The 20,115-nt window shown below is 70.1% G+C and overlaps 1 protein-coding gene across 1 annotated transcript in view; it reads left to right on the top strand.

Moving 5' to 3' along the window:
- AFF1 (ALF transcription elongation factor 1) overlaps positions 1 to 12,223 on the top strand; it is a 98,101-nt gene extending 85,878 nt beyond the window's left edge. The window contains exons 17-22 of the mRNA XM_054172521.1: positions 2,499 to 2,635; positions 2,847 to 2,918; positions 7,071 to 7,164; positions 7,293 to 7,336; positions 10,265 to 10,476; positions 12,102 to 12,223. Of these exons, the coding sequence (XP_054028496.1) occupies positions 2,499 to 2,635; positions 2,847 to 2,918; positions 7,071 to 7,164; positions 7,293 to 7,336; positions 10,265 to 10,476; positions 12,102 to 12,223 (681 nt within the window). The remainder of the gene's footprint in view (positions 1 to 2,498; positions 2,636 to 2,846; positions 2,919 to 7,070; positions 7,165 to 7,292; positions 7,337 to 10,264; positions 10,477 to 12,101) is intronic.
- The last annotated feature ends 7,892 nt before the right edge of the window (positions 12,224 to 20,115 follow it).

The raw sequence follows: 20,115 nt of genomic DNA on the forward strand, positions 1-20,115 counted from the left end.
CCCTGCATCAGGCTCAGGCTGTGTGAGGGGAGGCTGCCTGCAGCCCTGCAGCAGGCTGTGTGAAGGGAGGCTGCCTGCAGCCCTGCAGCAGGCTCAGGCTGTGTGAGGGGAGGCTGCCTGCAGCCCTGCAGCAGGCTGTGTGAGGGGAGGCTGCCTGCAGCCCTGCAGCAGGCTGTGTGAGGGGAGGCTGCCTGCAGCCCTGCAGCAGGCTGTGTGAGGGGAGGCAGACTGCAGCCCTGCATCAGGCTCAGGCTGTGTGAGGGGAGGCTGCCTGCAGCCCTGCAGCAGGCTGTGTGAAGGGAGGCTGCCTGCAGCCCTGCAGCAGGCTCAGGCTGTGTGAGGGGAGGCTGCATGCAGCCCTGCAGCAGGCTGTGTGAGGGGAGGCTGCCTGCAGCCCTGCAGCAGGCTGTGTGAGGGGAGGCTGCCTGCAGCCCTGCAGCAGGCTCAGGCTGTGTGAGGGGAGGCTGCCTGCAGCCCTGCAGCAGGCTCAGGCTGTGTGAGGGGAGGCTGCCTGCAGCCCTGCAGCAGGCTCAGGCTGTGTGAGGGGAGGCTGCCTGCAGCCCTGCAGCAGGCTGTGTGAGGGGAGGCTGCCTGCAGCCCTGCAGCAGGCTGTGTGAGAGGAGGCTGCCTGCAGCCCTGCAGCAGGCTGTGTGAGGGGAGGCTGCCTGCAGCCCTGCAGCAGGCTCAGGCTGTGTGAGGGGAGGCTGCCTGCAGCCCTGCAGCAGGCTCAGGCTGTGTGAGGGGAGGCTGCCTGCAGTGCCCAGGGCTCAGCCTGGGGAAGGGGCTTCAGAAGAGGCCTGGAGTGAGGGCAGCAGGGCTGCTGGCCCTGCTGAGCTGTCCCCAAGGCCTGGTCAGGGAGATGGAGCAGCCAGCCCTGAGCCACTGCCACTCAGGGCCCTGAGGGTCATTGTGCAGCTGCTGACCAGGGCTTGGAAGTGACCTTTGCAGGGGGACCTGAGCCTCAGCACCAGTTGCAGTGCTGCAGTGCCCATGGCTGAGGGTCTTCATTGGCCCAGCTCCTGTCCAGCTGCTCCTGGGGGTCTCTGTTCTCTGTGCCATGGAGTCAGCTCCTGTCCAGCTGCTCCTGGGGGTCTCTGTGCCATGGAGATCTCCTTCCATGCCCAGGGGACTGCCTGGGGGATGTGGGGCAGGCTGTGGATGGAGTCTGCCTGGACTGCAGCAAAGCCTTTGCCACCATCCCCCCAGCAAGCTCCTGGCCAAGCTGTCAGCCCCTGGCTGGCACAGCAGCTCTGAGCTGGGTGAGGAACTGGCTGGAGGCTGAGCCCAGAGAGTGGTGGTGAATGGTGCCACAGCCAGCTGGCAGCCAGGCACCAGTGGTGTGCCCCAGGGAGCAGGGCTGGGCCCCAGCCTGATCAATATCTTCACTGATGATCTGGAGGAGGGGATGGAGTCCATCAGCAGGGAATGTGCAGCTGACAGCAAGCTGGGGGCAGGAGCTGAGCTGTGAGAGGGCAGCAGAGCTCTGCAGAGGGACCTGGCCAGGCTGGGCAGAGGGGCAGAGGCCAAGGGCAGGAGATTGAACACAGCCAAGTGCCAGGGGCTGCACTTTGGCCACAGCAACCCCAGGCAGTGCCACAGGCTGGGGGCAGAGGGGCTGAGAGCAGCCAGGCAGAGAGGGACCTGGGGGTGCTGGGGGAGAGCAGCTGAAGAGGAGGCAGCAGTGTGCCCAGGGGGCCAAGAAGGCCAAGGGCAGCCTGGCCTGGGTCAGGCAGAGTGTGGCCAGCAGGAGCAGGGAAGTCCTTGTGCCCTGTGCTCAGCACTGCTGAGGCCACAGCTTGAGTCCTGTGTCCAGCTCTGGGCTCCTGAGGCTAGGAAAGAGGTTGAGCTGCTGGAAGGTGTCCAGAGAAGGGCAACAAAGCTGGGGAGGGGTCTGGGGCACAGGGCTGGGGAGGGGTCTGGGGCACAGCCCTGTGAGGAGAGGCTGAGGGAGCTGGGGTTGCTTAGCCTGCAGAAGAGGAGGCTCAGGGGAGACCTTCTTGCTCTCTGCAGCTCCCTGCAGGGAGGTTGGAGCCAGCTGGGGGTTGGTCTCTTCTGCCAGGCCCCCAGCAGCAGAACAAGAGGACACAGTCTCAAGCTGTGGCAGGGGAGGTTGAGGCTGGAGGGGAGGAGAAAGTTCTTCCCAGCAAGAGGAATTGGCCACTGGGATGAGCTGCCCAGGGAGGTGGTGGAGTCCCCAGCCCTGGGGGTGTTCAGGAGGGGACTGGATGTGCCACTTGGAGCCTTGGCTTAGCCCTGAGCTCTGTGCTGCCAGCTTGGACTTTATGATCCTTGAGGTCTCTTCCAGCCTTGGTGATTCTGTGGCACTGTGAAGCTCCTGCAGCCCAGGGCCCAGCAGCAGCTCCCTCACAGTGATGCTTCCCTCCCCCAGGCCTGGCTCCTGTCTTAGTCTCTTCAGTGCTGCCTGAGCAGGGGGGGCAAAGCTCTTGCAGCCCAGGGCCCAGCAGCAGCTCTCACAGTGGTGCTTCCCTCCCCAACAGACAGACAAGGCTGGCAAGGCCATTCAGTACCTGGATGCTGCCCTGGCCTTCATTGAGTATGGCCTTGCCCTGGAGCTGGATGCCCCAGCACCCAGATCAGCTTCCAGCATCTTCAGGGACACCATAGACCTCATCCAGTGAGTGGCCTCCCAAGCCTGGGGGGGGTTGGCAGCCTGTGCAGAGGGCAAGGGGCAGCCCCCCTGGCCTTGGCAGCCCCTGCCCCCCTGCTCCAGGCACCCCTGGGGCCAGGGCTCTGCAGGGCTGCTGCCCCTGCCCTGTGTGCTGCCTGGCAGAGGGGCTGCAGAGCGCTGGGGGCTGACCAGGGCCTGCTTGCTTTCCCCCCCCTAGGTTCATCAGCACAGGGAGAGCCTTCCCAGGCTCCTCAGCAGCCTGCCATGAGGAGATCTTCCTGGTGCTATGGTGAGTGAGCCCCTGGCTGTGCCTCCAGAGCTGCCATGGGGCTGTGCCCACAGCAACCCCAGGCAGGGCCACAGGCTGGGGGCAGAGGGGCTGAGAGCAGCCAGGCAGAGAGGGAGCTGGGGGTGCTGGGGGAGAGCAGCTGAAGAGGAGGCAGCAGTGTGCCCAGGGGGCCAAGAAGGCCAAGGGCAGCCTGGCCTGGGTCAGGCAGAGTGTGGCCAGCAGGAGCAGGGAAGTCCTTGTGCCCTGTGCTCAGCACTGCTGAGGCCACAGCTTGAGTCCTGTGTCCAGCTCTGGGCTCCTGAGGGTAGGAAAGAGGTTGAGCTGCTGGAAGGTGTCCAGAGAAGGGCAACAAAGCTGGGGAGGGGTCTGGGGCACAGGGCTGGGGAGGGGTCTGGGGCACAGCCCTGTGAGGAGAGGCTGAGGGAGCTGGGGTTGCTTAGCCTGCAGAAGAGGAGGCTCAGGGGAGACCTTCTTGCTCTCTGCAACTCCCTGCAGGGAGGTTGGAGCCAGGAGGGGGTTGGTCTCTTCTGCCAGGCCCCCAGCCCCAGAACAAGAGGACACAGTCTCAAGTTGTGCCAGGGGAGGTTTAGGCTGGAGGGGAGGAGAAAGTTCTTCCCAGCAAGAGGAATTGGCCACTGGGATGAGCTGCCCAGGGAGGTGGTGGAGTCCCCAGCCCTGGAGGTGTTCAGGATGAGGCCCTTGGTGCCATGGCTGAGTTGCTCAGATGGTGCTGGGGGGGAGGTTGGACTGGATGAGCTCAAAGTCTTTTCCAACCTGGATAATTCTGCCCTGCCCTCCCCTCCCCTCCCCTCCCCTCCCCTCCCCTCCCCTCCCCTGCCCTGCCCTGCCCTGCCCTGCCCTGCCCTACCCTACCCTGCCCTACCCTGCCCTGCCCTACCCTACCCTGCCCTGCCCTACCCTGCCCTGCCCTGCCCTGCCCTGCCCTGCCCTACCCTGCCCTACCCTGCCCTGCCCTGCCCTACCCTGCCCTGCCCTGCCCTGCCCTGCCCTACCCTGCCCTGCCCTACCCTGCCCTACCCTGCCCTACCCTGCCCTGCCCTACCCTACCCTACCCTGCCCTGCCCTACCCTACCCTACCCTACCCTGCCCTGCCCTACCCTGCCCTGCCCTACCCTACCCTACCCTGCCCTGCCCTACCCTACCCTACCCTACCCTGTCCTGCCCTGCCCTGCCCTGCCCTACCCTGCCCTACCCTACCCTACCCTGCCCTGCCCTACCCTACCCTACCCTACCCTGTCCTGCCCTGCCCTGCCCTGCCCTACCCTGCCCTACCCTACCCTACCCTACCCTGCCCTACCCTACCCTACCCTACCCTGCCCTGCCCTACCCTACCCTGCCCTACCCTGCCCTACCCTGCCCTGCCCTACCCTACCCTACCCTGCCCTGCCCTACCCTACCCTACCCTGTCCTGCCCTGCCCTGCCCTGCCCTACCCTGCCCTGCCCTGCCCTGCCCTACCCTGCCCTACCCTGCCCTGCCCTACCCTGCCCTACCCTGCCCTGCCCTGCCCTACCCTGCCCTGCCCTACCCTGCCCTACCCTGCCCTGCCCTACCCTACCCTACCCTGCCCTGCCCTACCCTACCCTACCCTGTCCTGCCCTGCCCTGCCCTGCCCTACCCTGCCCTACCCTGCCCTACCCTGCCCTGCCCTGCCCTACCCTACCCTGCCCTACCCTGCCCTACCCTACCCTACCCTGCCCTGCCCTACCCTACCCTACCCTACCCTGCCCTGCCCTACCCTACCCTGCCCTACCCTGCCCTGCCCTACCCTGCCCTACCCTGCCCTACCCTACCCTACCCTGCCCTGCCCTGCCCTACCCTGCCCTACCCTGCCCTACCCTACCCTACCCTGCCCTGCCCTACCCTACCCTGCCCTACCCTACCCTACCCTACCCTGCCCTGCCCTGCCCTACCCTGCCCTGCCCTACCCTACCCTACCCTACCCTACCCTGCCCTACCCTACCCTACCCTACCCTACCCTACCCTACCCTACCCTGCCCTACCCTACCCTGCCCTGCCCTACCCTGCCCTGCCCTGCCCTGCCCTACCCTACCCTACCCTGCCCTGCCCTGCCCTGCCCTGCCCTGCCCCACCCCATCCCCTCCTCTCTCTGTGCTGGGGGCAGGGCTGTGTGCCCTGGGCAGCAGAGCTGTGCAGGGAGCCAGCCCCACACTGCCAGGCCAGAAGGGGCTGGGACACTACCCCAGGGGGCTGGGGCACAGGGGGGCACAGGCTGTGCAGTGGCACCTGCTGGCAGCTGGAGGGCACAGGAGGGCACAGGCTGTGCAGTGGCACCTGCTGGCAGCTGGAGGGCACAGGATGGCACAGGCTGTGCAGTGGCACCTGCTGGCAGCTGGAGGGCACAGGAGGGCACAGGCTGTGCAGTGGCACCTGCTGGCAGCTGGAGGGCACAGGGGGGCACAGGCTGTGCAGTGGCACCTGCTGGCAGCTGGAGGGCACAGGGGGGCACAGGCTGTGCAGTGGCACCTGCTGGCAGCTGGAGGGCACAGGAGGGCACAGGCTGTGCAGTGGCACCTGCTGGCAGCTGGAGGGCACAGGGGGGCACAGGCTGTGCAGTGGCACCTGCTGGCAGCTGGAGGGCACAGGAGGGCACAGGCTGTGCAGTGGCACCTGCTGGCAGCTGGAGGGCACAGGAGGGCACAGGCTGTGCAGTGGCACCTGCTGGCAGCTGGAGGGCACAGGGGGGCACAGGCTGTGCAGTGGCACCTGCTGGCAGCTGGAGGGCACAGGGGGGCACAGGCTGTGCAGTGGCACCTGCTGGCAGCTGGAGGGCACAGGGGGGCACAGGCTGTGCAGTGGCACCTGCTGGCAGCTGGAGGGCACAGGAGGGCACAGGCTGTGCAGTGGCACCTGCTGGCAGCTGGAGGGCACAGGAGGGCACAGGCTGTGCAGTGGCACCTGCTGGCAGCTGGAGGGCACAGGGGGGCACAGGCTGTGCAGTGGCACCTGCTGGCAGCTGGAGGGCACAGGAGGGCACAGGGCGGCTGCCAGCTGAGCTGTGGGTGCCCAGCAGCTGGAGGGCACAGGATGGCACAGGGGGGCTGCCAGCTGAGCTGTGGGTGCCCAGCAGCTGGAGGGCACAGGGGGGCACAGGGGGGCTGCCAGCTGAGCTGTGGCTGCCCAGCAGCTGAGCCCTGGCACCCAGGTGCCGCTGAGGCTCTCCTGGGCTGAGCCTGGGGCACCTCTGGGTGTGGAAGGCCTGGCCTGGCACTGCCCCCTGGGGGGTTCTTCCCCTTCAGAGCCTTTGTGTCAGATGGGCAGGGGGAGGGGGAGGAGGGGGAGAGAGAGGAGGGAGAGGGGGGAGGGAGAGAGGGAGGAGGGAGAGGGAGGAAAAGGGGGAGAGGGAGCAGGAGGAGGGGGAGAGGGAGGAGGAGGAGAGGGTGGAGGAGGAGAGGGTGGAGGAGGAGAGGGTGGAGGAGGAGAGGGTGGAGGAGGTGTGGAGGAGGAGGAGGGGAGAAGGGGGAGGAGGGGGAGGGGCAGGAGGAGAGGGGGGGGAGGAGAGGGTGGAGGAGGGGGAGAGGGAGGAGGAGGGGAGAGGGGGAGGAGGGGAGAGGGAGGAAGAGGGGAGAGGGAGGACGAGGGGAGAGGGGGAGGGAGAGGGCGGAAAAGGGGGAGAGGGAGCAGGAGGAGGGGGAGAGGGAGGAGGAGGAGAGGGTGGAGGAGGTGTGGAGGAGGAGGAGGAGGGGAGAAGGGAGGAGGGGGAGGGGCAGGAGGAGAAGGAGGGGGAGAAGAGGGTAGAGGAGGGGGAGAGGGAGGAGGAGGGGAGAGGTAGGAAGAGGGGAGAGGGGGGAGGGAGGGGGGGAGGGGGAGGAGGAGGAGAAGGAGGAGGAGGGAGGGAGGGGGAGGAGGATGGGGGGAGGGGGAGGAGAGGAAGGAGGGGGTGGGGGAGAGGGAGGAGGCGGAGGGGGAGGAGAGGGTGGAGGAGGGGAGGAGGAGGAGGAGGACAAGAGGGAGGTGGAGGAGAGGGAGAGGAAGGAGGAGGAGGAGGAGAGGGAGGGGGAGGAGGAGAGGGTGGAGCTCCCCGGGGGCTCCGCCCAGGGCCGGGGCCTCCCCCTGCCGCGGGGCAGGGCCGCGGGTGCCCGCTCTGAGCCCGGCGGCGCGGTGCCCGCAGCGCCCGGTGCCAGGCCCTGCTGCACATGGCCCTGTTCCAGCCCCAGAGGGAGGCGGCGCTGAGCTACTGCCGGCTGCTGGGAGACCTGCTGAAGGTAGGGCAGGGGGCGGGGCGGGGCGGGGCCGGGCGGGGCCGGGCGGGGCGGGGCGGGGCCGGGCGGGGCCGGCACCGCCCCCGGCAGCCCCCCCCCGCCTACAGCCAAGCTTCCCTTCCCTGCTGCAGAGCTCTGCCCGGGCGGCACCGGCAGCTTCTCCCGGCGTGCCAAGGTAAGAGCTGCCCTGGCACGGCCTGGCACGGCCTGGCATGGCCTGGCATGGCCTGGAACGGCCTGGCATGGCCTGGCATGGCCTGGCATGGCCTGGAACGGCCTGGCACGGCCTGGCATGGCCTCTGCTGCCCCCCTGCCCCATGCAGGGAGCTGCCCTGCCACGACCTGGCACGGCCTGGCATGGCCTGGCATGGCCTGGCACAGCCTGGCATGGCCTGGCACGGCCTGGCACAGCCTCTGCTGCCCCCCTGCCCTGTGCAGGGAGCTGCCCTGGCACGGCCTGCCACGGCCTGGCACGGCCTGGCACAGCCTGGCACGGCCTGACACAGCCTGGCACGGCCTGGCATGGCCTCTGCTGCCCCCCTGCCCTGTGCAGGGAGCTGCCCTGGCACGGCCTGGCACAGCCTGGCACGGCCTGGCACGGCCTGGCACGGCCTGGCATGGCCTGGCACAGCCTGGCACGGCCTCTGCTGCCCCCCTGCCCCGTGCAGGGAGCTGCCCTGGCACAGCCTGGCACGGCCTGGCACAGCCTCAGCACCTCCCAGCCCCCAGCCTCAGCACCTCCCAGCTTCAGCACCTCCCAGCTCCCAGCCTCAGCACCTCCCAGCCCCAGCCTCAGCACCTCCCAGCCCCAGCCTCAGCACCTCCCAGCCTCAGCACCTCCCAGCCCCATCCTCAGCACCTCCCAGCTCCCAGCCTCAGCACCTCCCAGCCCCATCCTCAGCACCTCCCAGCCCCCAGCCTCAGCACCTCCCATCCTCAGCACCTCCCAGCCCCAGCCTCAGCACCTCCCAGCCTCAGCACCTCCCAGCCCCCATCCTCAGCACCTCCCAGCCCCCAGCCTCAGCACCTCCCAGCCCCCAGCCTCAGCACCTCCCAGCCCCAGCCTCAGCACCTCCCAGCCTCAGCACCTCCCAGCCCCCAGCCTCAGCACCTCCCAGCCCCCAGCCTCAGCACCTCCCAGCCCCCAGCCTCAGCACCTCCCAGCCCCAGCCTCAGCACCTCCCAGCCTCAGCACCTCCCAGCCCCAGCCTCAGCACCTCCCAGCCTCAGCACCTCCCAGCCCCAGCCTCAGCACCTCCCAGCCCCCAGCCTCAGCACCTCCCAGCCCCCAGCCTCAGCACCTCCCAGCCCCCAGCCTCAGCACCTCCCAGCCCCCAGCCTCAGCACCTCCCAGCCCCAGCCTCAGCACCTCCCAGCCCCCAGCCTCAGCACCTCCCAGCCCCAGCCTCAGCACCTCCCAGCCCCCAGCCTCAGCACCTCCCAGCCCCCAGCCTCAGCACCTCCCATCCTCAGCACCTCCCAGCCCCCAGCCTCAGCACCTCCCAGCCTCAGCACCTCCCAGCCCCAGCCTCAGCACCTCCCAGCCTCAGCACCTCCCAGCCCCAGCCTCAGCACCTCCCAGCCCCAGCCTCAGCACCTCCCAGCCCCCAGCCTCAGCACCTCCCAGCCCCAGCCTCAGCACCTCCCAGCCCCCAGCCTCAGCACCTCCCATCCTCAGCACCTCCCAGCCCCAGCCTCAGCACCTCCCAGCCCCCATCCTCAGCACCTCCCAGCCCCAGCCTCAGCACCTCCCAGCCCCCAGCCTCAGCACCTCCCAGCCCCCAGCCTCAGCACCTCCCAGCCTCAGCACCTCCCAGCCCCAGCCTCAGCACCTCCCAGCCTCAGCACCTCCCAGCCCCAGCCTCAGCACCTCCCAGCCTCAGCACCTCCCAGCCCCAGCCTCAGCACCTCCCAGCCCCCAGCCTCAGCACCTCCCATCCTCAGCACCTCCCAGCCCCAGCCTCAGCACCTCCCAGCCCCCAGCCTCAGCACCTCCCAGCCCCCAGCCTCAGCACCTCCCAGCCCCAGCCTCAGCACCTCCCATCCTCAGCACCTCCCAGCCCCAGCCTCAGCACCTCCCAGCCTCAGCACCTCCCAGCCCCAGCCTCAGCACCTCCCAGCCCCCAGCCTCAGCACCTCCCATCCTCAGCACCTCCCAGCCCCAGCCTCAGCACCTCCCAGCCCCCAGCCTCAGCACCTCCCAGCCCCCAGCCTCAGCACCTCCCATCCTCAGCACCTCCCAGCCCCAGCCTCAGCACCTCCCAGCCTCAGCACCTCCCAGCCCCAGCCTCAGCACCTCCCAGCCCCCAGCCTCAGCACCTCCCAGCCCCCAGCCTCAGCACCTCCCATCCTCAGCACCTCCCAGCCCCAGCCTCAGCACCTCCCAGCCTCAGCCTCAGCACCTCCCAGCCCCCAGCCTCAGCACCTCCCAGCCCCAGCCTCAGCACCTCCCAGCCCCCAGCCTCAGCACCTCCCAGCCCCCAGCCTCAGCACCTCCCAGCCCCAGCCTCAGCACCTCCCAGCCCCCAGCCTCAGCACCTCCCAGCCCCAGCCTCAGCACCTCCCAGCCTCAGCACCTCCCAGCCCCAGCCTCAGCACCTCCCAGCCCCCAGCCTCAGCACCTCCCAGCCCCCAGCCTCAGCACCTCCCATCCTCAGCACCTCCCAGCCCCAGCCTCAGCACCTCCCATCCTCAGCACCTCCCAGCCCCAGCCTCAGCACCTCCCAGCCTCAGCACCTCCCAGCCCCAGCCTCAGCACCTCCCAGCCCCCAGCCTCAGCACCTCCCAGCCCCCAGCCTCAGCACCTCCCAGCCCCCAGCCCCAGCACCTCCCAGCCCCAGCCTCAGCACCTCCCAGCCTCAGCACCTCCCAGCCCCCAGCCTCAGCACCTCCCAGCCCCCAGCCTCAGCACCTCCCAGCCCCAGCCTCAGCACCTCCCAGCTCCCAGCCTCAGCACCTCCCAGGCTCAGCACCTCCCAGGTCCCAGCCTCAGCACCTCCCCTCCCAGCCCTCCCTTCCTGGGGGCACTGGAGAGCTCCTTGGCCTGGGGAGTCCTTGTGGCAGGGGCGTCCCAAGCCTGCTGTGGTGTCTGTTCCCCCTGCAGGAGCACAGGGTTGCCTTCTCCCCTCTCTCCCCTGCCCTCTCCTGGGGCTGGGAGCTCTCAGGCAGGAGCCAGCAGCAGTGGCAGCAGCTCCTCGGTGCCGGTGCCCAGCTGCATGCCCAGCATCACCTCCTCCTACATCGGCATCACCACCTCCATCCTGCAGGCCCATGAGCTCTGGGAGCAGGCTGAGGCCCTGGCCAGCAGGAGCAAGGGTAAGCTGCTGCCCTCTGCCTTCCCTGCCCTGCCTGCCAGGGGCTGAGCAGGGCTGGCAAGCACCAGGCCTGGAGGGCAGAGCGCTGCAGGGCCTGCAGCAGGCACCGCTGGCATCCTGCAGCTCCGGGGCTGAGCCCCTGGTGCTGAGCCCCTGGTGCTGAGCCCGTGGGGCTGAGCCAGTGAGGCTGAGCCAGTGGGGCTGTGCCCCTGGTGCTGAGCCCCTGGTGCTGAGCCAGTGGGGCTGTGCCCCTGGTGCTGAGCCCCTGCTGCTGAGCCCGTGGGGCTGAGCCAGTGAGGCTGAGCCAGTGGGGCTGTGCCCCTGGTGCTGAGCCCCTGGTGCTGAGCCAGTGGGGCTGTGCCCCTGGTGCTGAGCCCCTGCTGCTGAGCCCCTGCTGCTGAGCCCGTGGGGCTGAGCCCGTGGGGCTGTGCCCCTGGTGCTGAGCCCCTGCTGCTGAGCCAGTGGGGCTGAGCCAGTGGGGCTGCGCCCGTGGGGCTGAGCCAGTGGGGCTGAGCCAGTGGGGCTGTGCCCCTGGTGCTGAGCCAGGGGTGAGGGTCCCAGCTCAGGGGGGGTTAGGGTCCCAGGGGGGTGAGGGTCCCAGCTCAGGGGGTTAGGGTCCCAGCTCAGGGGGGTGAGGGTCTCAGCTCAGGGGGTTAGGGTCTCAGGGGGGTGAGGGTCCCAGCTCAGGGGGGGTGAGGGTCCCAGGGGGGTGAGGGTCTCAGCTCAGGGGGTTAGGGTCTCAGGGGGGTGAGGGTCCCAGCTCAGGGGGGGTTAGGGTCCCAGGGGGGTGAGGGTCTCAGCTCAGGGGGTTAGGGTCTCAGGGGGGTGAGGGTCCCAGCTCAGGGGGGGTTAGGGTCCCAGGGGGGTGAGGGTCTCAGCTCAGGGGGTTAGGGTCTCAGGGGGGTGAGGGTCCCAGCTCAGGGGGGGTGAGGGTCCCAGGGGGGTGAGGGTCTCAGCTCAGGGGGTTAGGGTCTCAGGGGGGTGAGGGTCCCAGCTCAGGGGGTTAGGGTCTCAGGGGGGTGAGGGTCTCAGCTCAGGGGGGCTCACCCCCCAGCATCAGCAAGGCTGGAGGGGACCCCAGAGCTCCCCCAGCCCAGCCTGGCACCGCAGACCCCATGGCTGAGCCATGGCCCCGAGCGCCCCCTGCCGGCCCCTGCCGCCCCCTGCCGGCCCCTGCCGCCCCCTGCCGGCCACTGCCGGCCTCTACCGCCCCCTGCCGGCCGCTGCCGGCCCCTACCGCCCCCTGCCGCCCCCTGCCGGTCCCTGCCGGCCCCTGCCGGCCTCTACCGCCCCCTGCCGGCCGCTGCCGGCCCCTACCGCCCCCTGCCGTCCCCTGCCGGCCCCTACCGCCCCCTGCCGCCCCCTACCGCCCCCTGCCGGCCCCTGCCGGTCCCTGCCGGCCTCTACCGCCCCCTGCCGGCCCCTGCAGGCCCCTACTGCCCCCTGCCGCCCCCTGCAGGCCCCTACTGCCCCCTGCCGCCCCCTGCCGGTCCCTGCCGGCCCCTGCCGGTCCCTACTGCCCCCTGCCGCCCCCTGCCGGCCCCTGCCACCCCCTGCCGCCCCCAGCCCAGCCCCCCAGCCCAGCTTTGCCTTCTCCCTCCCCTTTCCTCCCTGCAGCCTCTGCAGAGTTCTTTGCTGAGCTGAGCACAGCCACAGGGCCCCTGGCCCTCAGCAGCAGCCTCGGGGAGCTGCTGCACTACACCAGGCAGGGCCTGCACTGGCTGAGGATGGAGACCCACAGCCCCTGAGGGCTGCCAGCTGGGCCTGCTGCAAGGACCCAGCTGCAAGGACCTGCTGCAAGGACCCAGCTGCAAGGACCTGCTGCAACAACCTGCTGCCAGGACCCTGCTGCCAGGACCCTGCTGCCAGCACCCTGCTGCCAGCACCCTGCTGCCAGGACCTGCTGCCAGGACCCTGCTGCCAGCACCCTGCTGCCAGCACCCTGCTGCCAGCACCCTGCTGCCAGGACCTGCTGCCAGGACCCTGCTGCCAGCACCCTGCTGCCAGCACCCTGCTGCCAGGGCCCTGCTGCCAGCACCCTGCTGCCAGCACCCTGCTGCCAGGACCTGCTGCCAGGGCCCTGCTGCCAGGACCCTGCTGCAAGGACCCTACTGCCAGCACCCTGCTGCCAGGGCCCTGCTGCCAGCACCCTGCTGCTAGGATCTGCTGCAAGGACCCAGCTGCAAGGGCCTGCTGCCAGCACCCTGCTGCCAGCACCCTGCTGCAAGGACCCTGCTGCCAGCACCCTGCTGCCAGCACCCTGCTGCCAGGACCCTGCTGCCAGGACCCTGCTGCCAGCACCCTGCTGCCAGCACCCTGCTGCCAGGACCTGCTGCCAGGGCCCTGCTGCCAGGACCCTGCTGCAAGGACCCTACTGCCAGCACCCTGCTGCCAGGGCCCTGCTGCCAGCACCCTGCTGCTAGGATCTGCTGCAAGGACCCAGCTGCAAGGGCCTGCTGCCAGCACCCTGCTGCCAGCACCCTGCTGCAAGGACCCTGCTGCCAGCACCCTGCTGCCAGGCCCCTGCTGCCAGCACCCTGCTGCCAGGGCCCTGCTGCCAGCACCCTGCTGCCAGGACCCTGCTGCAAGGACCCTGCTGCCAGCACCCTGCTGCCAGCACCCTGCTGCCAGGACCTGCTGCCAGGACCTGCCACTTCTCAATGCACTTTTGGAAGCCTCAGGAGCAAGGCTGTGACTGCCTGGAGCTGCTGCATCCAAAGAGCCAGGGGAGGGGGAGGGGAAGGCCAGGGGGGAGGGCTCTGGTGCCACTGGAAACACTTTTGGGCTGGCTTTGGGCTTGGTTTTATTTTGTACTCTGCCTCGGGGGTGGCTTGGGTTGGGCTGGGTTGGGTTGGGGTGAGGGGGAGCCTTCTGCTGCCCTGAGAGAGAGAGAGCTGGGGGCAGGGCTCAGCCTGGCTGCCAGCCCCCAGCTCAGGCTGCCCCAAGTGCAATGAAGTGTCCCAAAGGCTCCAAGCAGTGCTGCTCTATGGCATCCCCAGGGCAGCCCTGCCCACAGCAGGGCCCACAGGGGGGCTCCTGCCTGCCCCCAGCCCCCCACCAGGGCTGCATCCCCCCCCCAGGGCAGGGCTGGAGGTGCCAGCTGGGCTGCCTGGGCTCCTCACCTGGCAGCCAGCAGCCTTCTGCCACTGTGCCCTGCTTGCCAGGCCCTGCTGGAGCCAGCTCTGCCCTGGGCCAGCAGCCCTGTGCCCTGCTTGCCAGGCTCTGCCCTGGGCCAGCAGCCCTGTGCCCTGCTTGCCAGGCCCTGCTCTGGGCCAGCAGCCCTGTGCCCTGCTTGCCAGGCCCTGCTCTGGGCCAGCAGCCCTGTGCCCTGCTTGCCAGGCCCTGCCCTGGGCCAGCAGCCCTGTGCCCTGCTTGCCAGGCTCTGCTCTGGGCCAGCAGCCCTGTGCCCTGCTTGCCAGGCCCTGCCCTGGGCCAGCAGCCCTGTGCCCTGCTTGCCAGGCTCTGCTCTGGGCCAGCAGCCCTGTGCCCTGCTTGCCAGGCCCTGCTCTGGGCCAGCAGCCCTGTGCCCTGCTTGCCAGGCTCTGCCCTGGGCCAGCAGCCCTGTGCCCTGCTTGCCAGGCTCTGCCCTGGGCCAGCAGCCCTGTGCCCTGCTTGCCAGGCCCTGCTCTGGGCCAGCAGCCCTGTGCCCTGCTTGCCAGGCCCTGCTCTGGGCCAGCAGCCCTGTGCCCTGCTTGCCAGGCTCTGCTCTGGGCCAGCAGCCCTGTGCACTGCTTGCCAGGCTCTGCCCTGGGCCAGCAGCCCTGTGCCCTGCTTGCCAGGCTCTGCTCTGGGCCAGCAGCCCTGTGCCCTGCTTGCCAGGCTCTGCTCTGGGCCAGCAGCCCTGTGCCCTGCTTGCCAGGCCCTGCTCTGGGCCAGCAGCCCTGTGCCCTGCTTGCCAGGCTCTGCTCTGGGCCAGCAGCCCTGTGCCCTGCTTGCCAGGCTCTGCCCTGGGCCAGCAGCCCTGTGCCCTGCTTGCCAGGCCCTGCTCTGGGCCAGCAGCCCTGTGCCCTGCTTGCCAGGCTCTGCTCTGGGCCAGCAGCCCTGTGCCCTGCTTGCCAGGCTCTGCTCTGGGCCAGCAGCCCTGTGCCCTGCTTGCCAGGCTCTGCCCTGGGCCAGCAGCCCTGTGCCCTGCTTGCCAGGCTCTGCTCTGGGCCAGCAGCCCTGTGCCCTGCTTGCCAGGCTCTGCTCTGGGCCAGCAGCCCTGTGCCCTGCTTGCCAGGCTCTGCCCTGGGCCAGCAGCCCTGTGCCCTGCTTGCCAGGCCCTGCTCTGGGCCAGCAGCCCTGTGCCCTGCTTGCCAGGCTCTGCTCTGGGCCAGCAGCCCTGTGCCCTGCTTGCCAGGCTCTGCTCTGGGCCAGCAGCCCTGTGCCCTGCTTGCCAGGCTCTGCCCTGGGCCAGCAGCCCTGTGCCCTGCTTGCCAGGCTCTGCTCTGGGCCAGCAGCCCTGTGCCCTGCTTGCCAGGCTCTGCTCTGGGCCAGCAGCCCTGTGCCCTGCTTGCCAGGCCCTGCTCTGGGCCAGCAGCCCTGTGCCCTGCTTGCCAGGCTCTGCTCTGGGCCAGCAGCCCTGTGCCCTGCTTGCCAGGCTCTGCCCTGGGCCAGCAGCCCTGTGCCCTGCTTGCCAGGCCCTGCTCTGGGCCAGCAGCCCTGTGCCCTGCTTGCCAGGCTCTGCTCTGGGCCAGCAGCCCTGTGCCCTGCTTGCCAGGCTCTGCTCTGGGCCAGCAGCCCTGTGCCCTGCTTGCCAGGCTCTGCCCTGGGCCAGCAGCCCTGTGCCCTGCTTGCCAGGCTCTGCTCTGGGCCAGCAGCCCTGTGCCCTGCTTGCCAGGCTCTGCTCTGGGCCAGCAGCCCTGTGCCCTGCTTGCCAGGCCCTGCTCTGGGCCAGCAGCCCTGTGCCCTGCTTGCCAGGCTCTGCTCTGGGCCAGCAGCCCTGTGCCCTGCTTGCCAGGCTCTGCCCTGGGCCAGCAGCCCTGTGCCCTGCTTGCCAGGCCCTGCTCTGGGCCAGCAGCCCTGTGCCCTGCTTGCCAGGCTCTGCTCTGGGCCAGCAGCCCTGTGCCCTGCTTGCCAGGCTCTGCCCTGGGCCAGCAGCCCTGTGCCCTGCTTGCCAGGCTCTGCTCTGGGCCAGCAGCCCTGTGCCCTGCTTGCCAGGCTCTGCTCTGGGCCAGCAGCCCTGTGCCCTGCTTGCCAGGCTCTGCCCTGGGCCAGCAGCCCTGTGCCCTGCTTGCCAGGCCCTGCTCTGGGCCAGCAGCCCTGTGCCCTGCTTGCCAGGCTCTGCTCTGGGCCAGCAGCCCTGTGCCCTGCTTGCCAGGCTCTGCCCTGGGCCAGCAGCCCTGTGCCCTGCTTGCCAGGCTCTGCTCTGGGCCAGCAGCCCTGTGCCCTGCTTGCCAGGCTCTGCCCTGGGCCAGCAGCCCTGTGCCCTGCTTGCCAGGCTCTGCTCTGGGCCAGCAGCCCTGTGCCCTGCTTGCCAGGCTCTGCTCTGGGCCAGCAGCCCTGTGCCCTGCTTGCCAGGCTCTGCTCTGGGCCAGCAGCCCTGTGCCCTGCTTGCCAGGCTCTGCCCTGGGCCAGCAGCCCTGTGCCCTGCTTGCCAGGCTCTGCCCTGGGCCAGCAGCCCTGTGCCCTGCTTGCCAGGCTCTGCCCTGGGCCAGCAGCCCTGTGCCCTGCTTGCCAGGCTCTGCCCTGGGCCAGCAGCCCTGTGCCCTGCTTGCCAGGCCCTGCTCTGGGCCAGCAGCCCTGTGCCCTGCTTGCCAGGCTCTGCTCTGGGCCAGCAGCCCTGTGCCCTGCTTGCCAGGCTCTGCCCTGGGCCAGCAGCCCTGTGCCCTGCTTGCCAGGCTCTGCCCTGGGCCAGCAGCCCTGTGCCCTGCTTGCCAGGCTCTGCTCTGGGCCAGCAGCCCTGTGCCCTGCTTGCCAGGCTCTGCCCTGGGCCAGCAGCCCTGTGCCCTGCTTGCCAGGCTCTGCTCTGGGCCAGCAGCCCTGTGCCCTGCTTGCCAGGCTCTGCTCTGGGTCTCCTTGGCAGGGCCAGCTGCTGAGCCCCTGGTGCTGAGTGCCCTTGGCACCCCCTGGGCTCCTCTCCCTTGGCACTGTCCTGGGCTCCTTGCCAGCTGCCCCCAGCCTGCCCCCCCCATGGGACCCTCCTGGGCACACAGCTGCCCTGCCCCTGGCACAGCCCCTGCCCTCCCCTGCCCCCTGGGCACACAGCTGCCCTGCCCCTGGCACAGCCTCTGCCCTCCCCTGCCCCCTGGGCACACAGCTGCCCTGCCCCTGGCACAGCCTCTGCCCTCCCCTGCCCCCTGGGCACACAGCTGCCCTGCCCCTGCCCTCCCCTGCCCCCTGGGCACACAGCAGCCCTGCCCCTGGCACAGCCTCTGCCCTCCCCTGACCCCTGGGCACACAGCAGCCCTGCCCCTGGCACAGCTCCTGCCCTCCCCTGCCCCCTGGGCACACAGCAGCCCTGCCCCTGGCACAGCTCCTGCCCTCCCCTGACCCCTGGGCACACAGCTGCCCTGCCCCTGGCACAGCTCCTGCCCTCCCCTGCCCCCTGGGCACACAGCAGCCCTGCCCCTGGCACAGCCTCTGCCCTCCCCTGCCCCCTGGGCACACAGCTGCCCTGCCCCTGGCACAGCCCCTGCCCTCCCCTGCCCCCTGGGCACACAGCTGCCCTGCCCCTGGCACAGCCCCTGCCCTCCCCTGCCCCCTGGGCACACAGCAGCCCTGCCCCTGGCACAGCTCCTGCCCTCCCCTGCCCCCTGGGCACACAGCTGCCCTGCCCCTGCCCTCCCCTGCCCCCTGGGCACACAGCTGCCCTGCCCCTGCCCTCCTCTGCCCCCTGGGCACACAGCTGCCATGCCCCTGGCCCTGCCCCTGCCCCCTGGGCACACAGCAGCCCTGCCCCTGCCCTCCCCTGCCCCCTGGGCACACAGCTGCCCTGCCCCTGGCACAGCTCCTGCCCTCCCCTGACCCCTGGGCACACAGCTGCCCTGCCCCTGGCACAGCTCCTGCCCTCCCCTGCCCCCTGGGCACACAGCTGCCCTGCCCCTGGCCCTGACCCTGCCCTCCCCTGCCCCCTGGGCACACAGCTGCCCTGCCCCTGCCCTCCTCTGCCCCCTGGGCACACAGCTGCCCTGCCCCTGGCCCTGCCTCTGCCCTCCCCTGCCCCCTGGGCACACAGCAGCCCTGCCCCTGCCCTCCCCTGCCCCCTGGGCACACAGCAGCCCTGCCCCTGGCACAGCCCCTGCCCTCCCCTGTCCCCTGGGCACACAGCTGCCCTGCCCCTGCCCTCCTCTGCCCCCTGGGCACACAGCTGCCCTGCCCCTGGCACAGCTCCTGCCCTCCTCTGCCCCCTGGGCACACAGCAGCCCTGCCCCTGGCACAGCTCCTGCCCTCCCCTGCCCCCTGGGCACACAGCTGCCCTGCCCCTGGCACAGCTCCTGCAGGGCACCAGCTGAGCAGGAGCCCCCCCAGGGAGGGCAGAGGAGCTGCTGGGCACAGGCAGCAGCCCCTTGGCTCCTGCATGGAGGCTGCCAGGGCAAGGTGCCCCCAGGGCATGGCATGGCATGGCCCAGGCAGCTGGGGGCTGTGCCCTGGATCCCTGTGGCAGCACAGCCCCAGGCTGGGGTCAGGAGGCTCTGCCCTGGGGTCCTGTGGCAGCACAGCCCCAGGCTGGGGTCAGGAGGCTCTGCCCTGGGGCCCTGTGGCAGCACAGCCCCAGGCTGGGGTCAGGAGGCTCTGCCCTGGGGCCCTGTGGCAGCACAGCCCCAGGCTGGGGTCAGGAGGCTCTGCCCTGGATCCCTGTGGCAGCACAGCCCCAGGCTGGGGTCAGGAGGCTCTGCCCTGGGGCCCTGGGGGAGCACAGCCCCAGGCTGGGGTCAGGAGGCTCTGCCCTGGGGTCCTGTGGCAGCACAGCCCCAGGCTGGGGTCAGGAGGCTCTGCCCTGGGGTCCTGTGGCAGCACAGCCCCAGGCTGGGGTCAGGAGGCTCTGCCCTGGATCCCTGTGGCAGCACAGCCCCAGGCTGGGGTCAGGAGGCTCTGCCCTGGATCCCTGGGGCAGCACAGCCCCAGGCTGGGGTCAGGAGGCTCTGCCCTGGGGTCCTGTGGCAGCACAGCCCCAGGCTGGGGTCAGGAGGCTCTGCCCTGGGGTCCTGTGGCAGCACAGCCCCAGGCTGGGGTCAGGAGGCTCTGCCCTGGATCCCTGTGGCAGCACAGCCCCAGGCTGGGGTCAGGAGGCTCTGCCCTGGGGCCCTGGGGGAGCACAGCCCCAGGCTGGGGTCAGGAGGCTCTGCCCTGGGGTCCTGTGGCAGCACAGCCCCAGGCTGGGGTCAGGAGGCTCTGCCCTGGATCCCTGTGGCAGCACAGCCCCAGGCTGGGGTCAGGAGGCTCTGCCCTGTGGCAGCACAGCCCCAGGCTGGGGTCAGGAGGCTCTGCCCTGGGGTCCTGTGGCAGCACAGCCCCAGGCTGGGGTCAGGAGGCTCTGCCCTGGGGCCCTGTGGCAGCACAGCCCCAGGCTGGGGTCAGGAGGCTCTGCCCTGGGGTCCTGTGGCAGCACAGCCCCAGGCTGGGGTCAGGAGGCAGCAGCACTCCCACCCCCCCTGTGCTGGGCAGCACTGCTCTGTGCCCCCACAGCTGGCACACAGCTCCCTGCCAGGCAGCTCCACAGCCCTGGGGGCTGCTGCAGGCTCCCCCAGGGAGCACCCAGGGGTGCTGCCACCTCCTTTGCTCTGCAGATGGAGACAGGAGGAACAGACACAAGTCAGCTGGGGGCTGCTGCAGGCTCAGGGAGCACCCAGGGGTGCTGGCACCTCCTTGGCTCTGCAGATGGAGACAGGAGGAACAGACACAAGTCAGCTGGGGGCTGCTGCAGGCTCAGGGAGCACCCAGGGGTGCTGCCACCTCCTTGGCTCTGCAGATGGAGACAGAAGGAACAGACACAAGTCAGCTGGGGGCTGCTGCAGGCTCCCTCAGGGAGCACCCAGGGGTGCTGGCACCTCCTTGGCTCTGCAGATGGAGACAAGGAACAGACACAAGTCAGCTGGGGGCTGCTGCAGGCTCAGGGAGCACCCAGGGGTGCTGGCACCTCCTTGGCTCTGCAGATGGAGACAGAAGGAACAGACACAAGTCAGCTGGGGGCTGCTGCAGGCTCCCTCAGGGAGCACCCAGGGGTGCTGGCACCTCCTTGGCTCTGCAGATGGAGACAGAAGGAACAGACACAAGTCAGCTGGGGGCTGCTGCAGGCTCAGGGAGCACCCAGGGGTGCTGGCACCTCCTTGGCTCTGCAGATGGAGACAGGAGGAACAGACACAAGTCAGCTGGGGGCTGCTGCAGGCTCAGGGAGCACCCAGGGGTGCTGGCACCTCCTTGGCTCTGCAGATGGAGACAAGGAACAGACACAAGTCAGCTGGGGGCTGCTGCAGGCTCCCCCCTGTGCAGCTGGACAAAAGCCTTTAATGGGCAGTGCAGGGCTCAGCTCTCCAGCTCCAGGCAGGCCTGAGGCTGGCAGAGGGCACAGCTTCCAGCTCAGCCTGGCCCAGGGCTCAGGCAAAGCCTTCCAGCTGTGCAGCAGGGGCCAGAGGATGACAGCTGCAGAGGAGGGGATGGAAACCTTTGGAGCATGTTGGCTGCAGGGCCCAGGGGCAGCCCAGGGCCACTAAGTGCACTT

Source organism: Dryobates pubescens, chromosome 24 (genome assembly GCF_014839835.1).
Source record: "Dryobates pubescens isolate bDryPub1 chromosome 24, bDryPub1.pri, whole genome shotgun sequence".
NCBI classification, from domain to species: domain Eukaryota; kingdom Metazoa; phylum Chordata; class Aves; order Piciformes; family Picidae; genus Dryobates; species Dryobates pubescens.